We start from the raw sequence: 10,542 nt of genomic DNA on the forward strand, positions 1-10,542 counted from the left end.
TCTCTCTCTCTCTCTCTCTCTCTCTCTCTCTCTCTCTCTCTCTCTCTGTGTGTGTGTGTGTGTGTGTGTAGGTAGCTTTTAATTTTTTTAAGTACTTAAGCTTCTGCCAGTTTTCTTGGAGTATTTTAGTTGTTCCACATACACCCCACCCTCCCTTTTTGGCAAGGCTGCTCTAAGCTTCCAGCGAAAATAAGAACAAATTAAGTTTCAGTCACGTTAGACCACACTACAGTAGTGGTTACTGTGGAGTATTTATTCCGTTTGCCAACACCAGCTCCTCTTAGAACAGTGTTATAAGAAGAACAGCTGCTGCTTTCTAACATTCCATGAGTTATAAGGTCATGATTTCACTGTTCATTTCTAATTACTTCTGCTTCCTCTAACCAGCTTAGCAGTTACAACTGCATTCTGAATTAGTCATCTATGTAAACTTCTATAGTGACTCTGTAATTTGTTGATAAATTCTATATATTTAGATCTCAGAGCTAGGGAAGGAAGGCTAGTGTGAATCCTCTGATCCTGGGAGGGTATCTGCCTTGATAGAAGAGCACCAGAGCAGGAACCAAATGGCCATGCTCTCTTCTGTGGTTCCCCCACTCTACTATCTGACCTAAGTCTGCTTACTCCTCTGACCTGAGCTGCTCACCTCCCCAAAACTCATCCAGCAGCCATGGGGAACTGGCGTGGTTCCGTGTGACTGCTGTGGCACTGAGGTTCCTTTCTCAGCACTGCCATCGGCTACTAGCCTAAGATGAAGACCCCACTTTAAAAAATAGCCATACTTTTCTTAAAACATACATAGCACCAAACCCACAGTTGTCAGCCTGACATTGGGTAGCATTTGAAAAGAAATTGTTCTGAGTATGATGTTAGATTGTCAGCCTGAAATAAACCTGGGTTTGGAGGAGCGGTGGGCGCACACTTGCAATGTGGAGCCCAGCCCAGAGACACTCAGGGACCTCCTCTAGGATACACAGCTCTCTAGCAAGGGCAGCCAGCTGAGCAGCCCAACTGTGGCCCCTGTTGTTGCTTCCTAAACACATGCTATTTTTGAGAAGCCTCACCTTACAAATAGATTTGCAGAACAGGAAGAAGATTCTTGAAAGGGAGGGTTGTGATGGTACCGATAAATACCTCTGTTTTAAAATCTTGTACAGCCTTCTGTTTTTAAATCTTTTCTTCTGGATGAGACATTAGTCTTTAACTGAGGATCTCTGTAACTGAAGACAAACAATAAAATACCAACAAAAAGGAAATTATTAAAAGATTTTATGTATTTAAAATACTTTTACCAGTAACCCACTCTAGCCTCAGGAGGTATAAAACTAAAGAAAGGAACATTAAATAAAATCAAAGAAGTTTTTAGCTGGAGGTGTGGTCATATGTGCCTGTAACCCAGCACTTTGGGGAGACTTAAGCAAGAGGGTCGTGAGTTCAAGGCCAGCCTGAGTGTCTAGCTAGGCCCTGTCTCAAAAGCAAAAACTCTTCAAGGTACTTTAAATTCAGGGCTGTTTGATAGTTAAATCAGTTCACTATCTTGGTGATAAGATATACCAGCAGATTAGATCAGGTTCTATCTTGTCATAAATCCATGAATTTTAGTTTACGGTTAAAAAAATTACTATGTGATCTTTTAAGGTCAAATTTAGGTTTCTTAGAATCAACTTAAAAGTTTTCTAGATATACGCATATTTTACTAACCTTACCCTAGTAAAAGACATATTATACAGTTTTGATAAATAATGTGTAGGTATTTACCGCCATCAGTGAATTCCCCACCAGTTCACATATATTAATAATGTAAACAGAGAAATGCTCTCTCTTCCTTTAAAGACTCTGGACTAATTGTGGGTGGACCTTAGAGAAATCTGAGTTGTAGGAGTGGTGTTTTTCAGACAGTCTTCCTGTGTGTCTCCAGCTGGCTTTGAATTCCCAGAGATATGCCTGCCGAGATTGAAGGCCTATGCCACCATACCCAAAGAAATGACTTTTGGGTTTTTGTTGTTGTTAATTGTTGTTTCCTCCAGTACAGGAAAGTTTCTTTTCCTTCCTTATGCAGAAAAAAATAGCCTAGGGTCTTGTGTGCTGACCACAGCTACCTTTCTCCTAACCTGGAAGAATACTGCGAAGCAAAAGATCCAAGGGGGCAAGACGAGAGTCCCCTGACTCAGTGGGCCTCCGTTTTAATCTGTGGAGATGTGAACTCAGTGCAGGCCTTTGAAGAGGGGGTTGGGGCCTCCTGCTCTATGACTGAACTTCCATTGTAACTACTTCAAATAAAAGCAAGAGCATTTAAGAACTATTTTTTATTCTCTCTCTCTCTCTCCCCCCACACCGCCCCCCCCCCCCGGGGGGTGGTTGTGGGTGTGTGTGTGTGCGAGAGAGAGAGAGAGAGAGAGAGAGAACAACTACTTTTGATGTGTGTGTGTATGTGTGTGACAGACAGACAACAACAACTCTTTTGGTCTCTGTGTGTGTGTGTGTGTGTGACAGACAGAAAACTACTTTTTGTCTGTGTGAGAGACAGAGACAACAACTTTTGTTCTCTCTCTCTCTCTCTCTCTCTCTCTCTCTCTCTCTCTCTCTCTCTGTGTGTGTGTGTGTGTGTGTGTGTGTGTGTGTGTGTAATGTGGGATTGGTCTCAGGATCATCAAGCTTGTGTGGCAAAAGACTTGCTCGCTGAGCCATCTCATGGTCTTTTTAATGGCTTAGAGGAGTTTAAAACTTTTTTTTTAAATAGCAGTTATAAATACGGCCTCTGGCAATTAAGAGAATTTTAAAACTATTTAACTTACCCTACTACTTTGTAAGATTTGTTTTCTAGTTTTATGCTTTGTTAACATGGTTTAAAAGAAATTAGGAAATGTAGTTAATTACACTGGATGTCATGAGACAGATGGGTTACTGCTGTTGCCATCTCCACGAGGTAAATGAACCGGCAGGTGAAGCTTTGGGATCCTGGTAGCAAATGGAAACCTGGCTCAGTTCCTCTCCTTGCTTTCTCACTGCACATTCCTTGCCAATGATGAGTTAAGACAGGGCGAGAAGTCAGTTGATTATATTTTACAATCAGTGCTTTTATTGAGGGTTTTTTTGTGGGTTGTTTCTTTGTTTGTTTGTTTTTGCCACTGATTTATGAAGCAACTGAAGCTACCAGTACATTATAAAATCTAAAGCTGTCTCTATGGTAAAATATTTGGAAACTGTTTAAGACTGAGTATTTGATCTCTTTTGAAACTGAAAATAATAGTTTTAATCATTGTTTATACAAGACTTTAATATTTTTCCTCTTTCTTCCTAGATCCAAATTTTGTTCGGACATTTCTTACAACATACAGATCCTTTTGCAAACCTCAAGAACTACTGAGTCTTCTAATAGAAAGGTATGTCGATTTTAAATGTTCAAGTTCTTTGTTTTTAAAAGGATTATGATATGTTTCCCATAAATGTGTTAATAAGCTTAACTGTAGTTGAACTCTTAAAATAAAAGCTAACTTTCATTTAAATAATCAAAATTTATATTGATTTAGTATTTAAAACTCCAACTTTTCAGGGTTTTGGTGGCACTAGGGATTAAAAGAAACATGAGCCTTTGGTTCAATCTAAACAGTATTCCCAGCCTGAATTAATCAGGTTAAAGGACTATATCAATATGGGTGATTTAGAATCTAGGCTGGGCATATGCCTATAATCTGAGAACTTGGCCGGTAGAGGCAGGAGGATCAGGAGTTGAAGGTCATCTTTGATTATCATAGGAAATCTAGGGTTCCCCTGAACTATATGAAACCATGTCTTTAAAATAATGAGAAATTCAGATTTTAATGGTTCACAAGTTCTAAACAAGTTTTCAAGTTACTACATATTAAATAAAATAAATCTTGTCAGTGAACAAATGCTTTTATCAAGGAAAATATTTTTGATCTACCGAAAGAACAATCAAGTTTAAAATTATGTCTACTGATTTAAAGTTATCTATAAACTAAAAATAGACATTAGCCTCATTTGTTTTAAATTTTACATGTATTTTTATTTTGCTTCTAGTTAGTTTTAGCTGTTGACAAAACTAACTTTTTAAAAATGTTAACTCAAAAAATATTATCATTAACCTTTACATTATAAAAGTGGATTTTCACTGATGTGTCCATATATCTGTAGTAATTTTTATATGATTCTCTTGATTGTACTGATGAGTATAAATACAAGTTTGTGAATTTGGATTTGATATAATATTTTCTTTTTTTTTTTTCTGTTTCATGTTAGATTTGAAATTCCAGAGCCTGAGCCAACAGAAGCTGATCGCATAGCTATAGAGAACGGAGATCAGCCCCTGAGTGCAGAGCTGAAGAGGTTTAGAAAGGAATATATTCAGCCTGTACAGTTGAGGTAAGCAGTGAAGACATGTCTGCAGTCTCAAACCTGGGTTTCAAAGTGGTAATGTTCAAAGCTAGGCGGTGGTGGTGCAATCCCAACACTTGGGAGGCAGAGGCAGGCCAGTCTCTTGAGTTCCAGGACAACTAGACAGAGAAACCCTGTCTCAGAAAAACAAAGCCAGGAAAACAAAAGTGGAAAATTTCAAAAAACTGTTCCTAAGCAAAGTGAAGGGAAGCAAAGAGTTAAGAGTGTTATCTGAGTCATTCCAGCTTTAAGAGACTGTTAACGTGTTTCACTTGTGCACTCAGTGTTAGATTCTGTGTTGTATCAATGCCACAGGGTGTTAAACGTGTGTCGGCACTGGGTGGAGCACCATTTCTATGACTTCGAAAGAGATGCAGACCTTTTACAGAGAATGGAGGAATTTATTGGAACAGTAAGAGGTATGTTTTTCTTAAGATCCTACTTTTATATGTGACAAAATTACCAATATGGTTACTGTCAATTGATAGCATTAGAGTTCATTTGATTTAGGCTGGGTGTGGTGGTGCAGACCTTTATTCCCAGCACTCAGGAGGCAAAGGAGGAGGGTTTCTATGAGTTTAGTACAGCTAGGACTACAGTAGTGAGACCCTATCTCAGAAAACAAAACAACAACAAAACCCATCATCGACAACTGTAAGTTGCTCAACAGTCATCCTGCTGACTCAGCATACTTATAGAACTGGTTCTTTTAGGCTCAGGATAAGCTAGAGCACTTAACTGAAACTATGTTTACCCTTGGTACAGGCTGGAATTCTTTTACCACTGCAACACCACTGATAAAAGTGCATGGTTAGATGAATAGAGCAAATCAGGGAGAAAACAGTGTATTACACTGACAGATTGTTTTTAACACCAGCACCAATCAGAAACGTAATTTTGATTCTTTAGACTCATTCAATTTACTTATGGAAAATGTGAGAAAATAGTGTTGCTTATCTCCAAGGTTTCCTTTACTTTAAAAATTCTGTGATTATATGACTCCAAGCTTGCGTAGACAAACTTGGTTTTATCCGTTGTTCAGTGGAAATGAAAATCAGAAAATAAAGGGTTAAGAAGATTACTTTTCTATACAGTACAAAAGACAGGCACATCAAAAAATAGACTAATATGATGAACCACTCCTCATGACTAGGTTATAAAATATAATACTAATTAGGTGTGGGAATGTAGGGAACTTATTCTTGTTAATCTTTCATTTTGTATGGAATATGGATTATGAAAATAGTATTTTGAACTAAGCTTCAAAATGTTGGAGGTGAAAAATCAGGTTACTTTAAAAATGTGTTTAGGAAAGGTCTAGATACATATCAAACTATTAACAATGATTGCCTGTGTGGGAAAGGATGAGAAGGAGAGTGGGGAGGGAGGAGGAGGAGATTTTAATATTTACTTTGCTCATTTGAACTTTATAGCAATGATTTATTCATGTATCATTTGTATTACTTTAAACATTTTTTTAAAACAAAGTGTTAAAGAGTATTTAAATAAATGTTTGTTAAAATTTGTTTCAGGTAAAGCAATGAAAAAATGGGTCGAATCCATCACTAAAATAATCCAAAGGAAAAAAATTGCAAGAGACAATGGCCCAGGCCATAATATTACATTTCAGAGCCCGCCTCCCGCAGTCGAGTGGCACATAAGCAGACCGGGGCACACAGAGACTTTTGACTTGCTCACCTTACACCCAATAGAGATCGCTCGACAACTCACTTTACTTGAATCAGATCTATACCGGTATGTTATTCAACATTCAAACTCAGAAGTTATCTCAAGAGGTCGTTTTAAAAATGGAATTCATTTTCTGCCTTTTAGGGCTGTCATAAGATGTAAATGAGACAGTATATGATATGTTTGTAGCATTAAGGCATTGTAGTCAGTTCTGGTTCTTTTGCCCTTAGTCATTCTTGATCTGCTTAGCTTTGTGCTCTTTCGGTTACCCTTGCTTGGTAAGCAAATCCTTTGAATCCTAGCAGTACCAGTTGCTGGTCAAAGCCTGTACTAACTTGTAGGCTTGTGAAGTTCCTGGTGTGTGCATGATGCATACATACCAAGGCTGAGGACAAAGCAGCAACATAGAAAGTACTGCAGTAGTTACTCCACAGTACAAGATAGAGCTACTACTGTGTTACAGTTAAGACTCGGCCAGTTATAGCCCTTTATAGTTTAATATTGTTCATTGATGAAACTATCTGAAAAATACGTTTCTGGTTTGAAGTTTTATTTAAAAACTCAAAATTATTAATCACAAAATGAGAAAAAGAGTTAAATTTATAAATTCTCCCACCTACATTTATCATGGTCCCCAAATGATAATGTTAGAATTTTAAAGTTCATTTTCACAGACTCTTTTGCAGGATTTTCTTTTCTACCCACTGTAAGAGCAAAAAGAAACCAAAATGAATTAGTAATTGCTGTATTCTCGTTGGTTTAAGTAACTACCTTACCATCCTAATTTAGTAAATAATATCTACAAGTACTAGGAAAGACATTATGCAGAAGTATGCAGTAAATATAAAACCACAATGATGATATGTGCAGTGATGCCTGCCAGCCCCCAGGATGCCATGTGTTCCAGGCTAGCTGTCCAGACAGTAAGAACCTAGCCAGGGCTACAGAGGAAGACATTATGCAAGAGTGTCTACCAAAGTATTTCTAATCTGGAAACATAAAAAAAATTATAAATATTAATCTTGTTTTCACCAGCTTTCTATTGATGAAAGAGGAGCACTTATAAAAGTAGTTTAGTTTTCCTATGTAGTAAACTCTGTACTTGAGGAGAGATGTGATGTGCATTTTATATTGATGATTTTAGAGCTGTGCAGCCGTCAGAATTAGTTGGAAGTGTGTGGACAAAAGAAGATAAAGAAATTAATTCTCCCAACCTTCTGAAAATGATCCGGCACACCACCAACCTCACTCTGTGGTTTGAGAAGTAAGTGTGGTGGACATTGTTTTCTGTAGCAGTGGGCAGGTTATAAATTCGGGGCTGTTTTGCTTCTGTGTACCACCTCTTTAGTGTTTTCATTCCCCTTTCTTGTAAACTAAATATTTTTCTCATGTATATTTTAATTTCACTGATATTTTGGTTTTTAATGGTTGCCTGAAGCTAACCACATGCATCTTCCTTTATCAGAGTAGGCTACAGACTGGCTGCAGCCTTCCTTCTCCCCGCAGATAGACGCCCCTCCCACACATGGCTCTTGCTGCTCCCTCTCTGCAGTCTGGATAGACCTACCCAGTAGTGCTTCCTTATAGTGATTACTTTGTCATCTGCTGTCACCATTTCACCTTAAAGAGCTTTTATTCATCCATTCATGTCTTCTTCTGTTGACAGTATATTACATTTTTATACTACAGACCCAAAAATACATTCATACACATTAAGTTAGTTGCTTTTTAAACAAGGTGAGAGGAAAAAATAGGCATTTGTAGTGTTTTTATAATTACATAAATACCTTTACTGATGTTCTTTGTGTAGATTGAAATTGCCATCTGGGGTCACTTGTTTTCAGCCTGAAGAGGACTTCCTTTAGTGTTTCTTGTGCAGTGGGTTAACTCATGACAAATGTGAGGATTTATCATTGTTTTGAATGGCTCTCTCTTGAGAATAGTTAGCTTTTATTCTGTCCGTTCATATCTATTGTTGAGCCCCCTGTCATTGAGTCCCGAGTTTCCATTTGATTCTGTTTACAGTTTGTACTCTTTGCTGGTGTCTTTCTGGACACTGTCATTACACCTTCTGTACATCTTTACCAGGTTGTCCTTTAGCTCTGTGACCATACTTTCTGATGGCAACTTTGAAATATTTCGGTTAATTTACACCTAGTCACTCAAATGCACAGCTTCTGCTCCCTGCTTTTATTCCACTGTTTAGGTCATCCTTTTTATTTCTTTCTATGCTTCATAATGGACATAGCAACCTTCAAGACTGCCCTCTGCCTTCCACAGCTTTTTCTTTGCTACCTAAATGTGATGTGGACTAAACAGGTTAGATGTGGGGATGCCACGACTTTGAGAAGACTGGTTCCAGAATGGCTCACATCCACTTTCTCCCAGACTGCAACCTGAGCTGCTAAATGTTGCACTACTAATTTCTGTCTTCACTCCTTTTTCATGCACAGTTCCTGGTAGCAAAGATTGCTGTGCAGAATAAGCCAATGAAATTCTGGCTTCTTGGAAGTAAGGTTTTTAAGGTCCTTAATAACTGATATTTGCTCTAACCTGCAACCATCTTTCTGGTTCAGCAAACTAGCTAATACATAGTTAAGACTACATATCTTCCTTTTATCTCCAGGTTTCTTTCCTTTTGCCTTTCATAACAACCTCCGTTGCTCCTGAATATACCTTTGTACTAGATGGTAAGAGATTAGGAGCTGTCTGCGTGACACAGTTCTGGAGAGGACATGATTCCAAGCTCTCTTTACATTCTAAGAGCTTAGAGTCAAGGTCCCAAGAAGGATGCTGTGGCCTCAGGTTCTCTTAGCATGGAACCCCTGTCAGGAGCCAAGTGAAGAGCTATTTTCTCAGAGTTCTAATTACCCTACAGCCTCATCCCATAAGTGGGCAAAGGAAGGTTCTGCACATCTTAAATATTAAGTAAATAAATATTATAAATGAATGAATAAATAAATAAATAAATAAATAAATAAATAAATAAATAAGACTGCACTCAGTGAAGTCCTAACTCATCAGAGTAGAAACCCATCCAGGTGTGCACCCCCAACCCCTCAAAATCCCAAGCTCAAACTGGGTGCCCTTACTCCAACAATCTCAAACAGATGTTCCAGAGAAAGGAAGGAGAAGAGGACGATCTTAGTTGAAATACTCCAGATTCCCCTTTTAAGGGAAATTATTTTGTAGATTTTCCTGAACAATTTTTTGTTGGTAGCTTGTTCTTAGGGCCACCTCCAAAGACCCTTACATATTATGAATTATGGTGGGCGAGTGTGGTAGCTTTAATAGCTTTCACTGGAGTACATCAGTGGAGCTGCACTATCTGATGAAGCCAAGAAGTCAATGTACTTTATAACTGGGGACCAGACACCTGAGCTTTGTATATTGGATATTGTTTTTTTCAGTAAAGATATGAGAGTCCACAGATTGTACTGGGGTTATAAGAACCAGCAGCTGGTAGCATACAAAACAAGTCTGGATGAAGGCCTGAAGCAGTCCAAGTCACACAAAGGAAAGCTAGAGTTATCTATGAGATCAGAGACAATATACCTCTAAAAAGTAAAAACTAGAATTTTCTCCCAAAATGTTGCTTCCTGGTTTCATTTTAAAGTTGATCTATTTAAATACACAGAAGCCCTTTCTCAGCACAGTTACTTCAATGTACTGGGAAAGAGACACAGAACTAATGAGACAGAGAGCAGTGTCAGCGGGTCTTTGAAAGACTGTTTAAGGGGAAGCATCACCTTCGTTTTCAGTGTGACAGATTCTTGTTTACTCATCTCAGTGGTCCTGAGCTGCAAGTCCAGTAGAATTGGATCCAAGAGCACTGATTTTAATTTCTATACTTAGTAACCAAAATAGTTAAGATATAAAGCATACTTCTGTTACATGTTTTTAATTACTCACCTGATATAAGGTAGGCAGAATATTTATACATAATTCTTTAAATATGTTAACATATTTAATTTGATAAGCTATTTCTTTTGATGGTTTTAAGTATAGAGGTTTTATTCTTAGTATTATATTAGCCTCATCAAGAAATAATAGAATCTGTTGCTAGCTTTACATTTTAAAAATTTAATGTGTATTTAGTTTTTAACTTAATTTTTCTTAGATTATAAGCTATTAATGTCACTGAGAACTAGGTTTAAAATTTTTTTTAACTAACAAATTATTAATATGTAAAGAGTTCTCTCAAGTAGAAAGAAAGACTGAGTGTTGATTAAGCAATTTTTTATGAGTATGTGTGTTTGTTTGAGCCAAGGTTTTACTGTGTAGACCAGGCAATCCTGGAGCTAAATGTGTGCTTCAAGCTGATGTATTGGTAGTCTTGCCTTAGCCATCCAAGTGCTAGTCTTTGCAGCTGTTGATCAACCAAACTTGGCTAAAATTGTCTGTCTGTCTGTCTTTCTTTCTTTCTTTCTTTCTTTCTTTCTTTCTTTCTTTCTTTCT

The 10,542-nt window shown here is 37.7% G+C and overlaps 1 protein-coding gene across 2 annotated transcripts in view; it reads left to right on the forward strand.

The window, feature by feature from the left end:
• Window positions 1-10,542, forward strand: part of Sos1 (SOS Ras/Rac guanine nucleotide exchange factor 1) — an 84,257-nt gene that overhangs the window by 51,658 nt on the left and 22,057 nt on the right. For both annotated transcript variants that reach the window (XM_028765105.1, XM_028765106.1), the window contains 5 exons: window positions 3,302-3,383; window positions 4,261-4,383; window positions 4,711-4,814; window positions 5,928-6,150; window positions 7,229-7,348. In XM_028765105.1, the coding sequence (XP_028620938.1) occupies window positions 3,302-3,383; window positions 4,261-4,383; window positions 4,711-4,814; window positions 5,928-6,150; window positions 7,229-7,348 (652 nt within the window). The remainder of the gene's footprint in view (window positions 1-3,301; window positions 3,384-4,260; window positions 4,384-4,710; window positions 4,815-5,927; window positions 6,151-7,228; window positions 7,349-10,542) is intronic.

Source organism: Grammomys surdaster, unplaced genomic scaffold (genome assembly GCF_004785775.1).
Source record: "Grammomys surdaster isolate TR1022 unplaced genomic scaffold, NIH_TR_1.0 149, whole genome shotgun sequence".
Taxonomy (NCBI): domain Eukaryota; kingdom Metazoa; phylum Chordata; class Mammalia; order Rodentia; family Muridae; genus Grammomys; species Grammomys surdaster.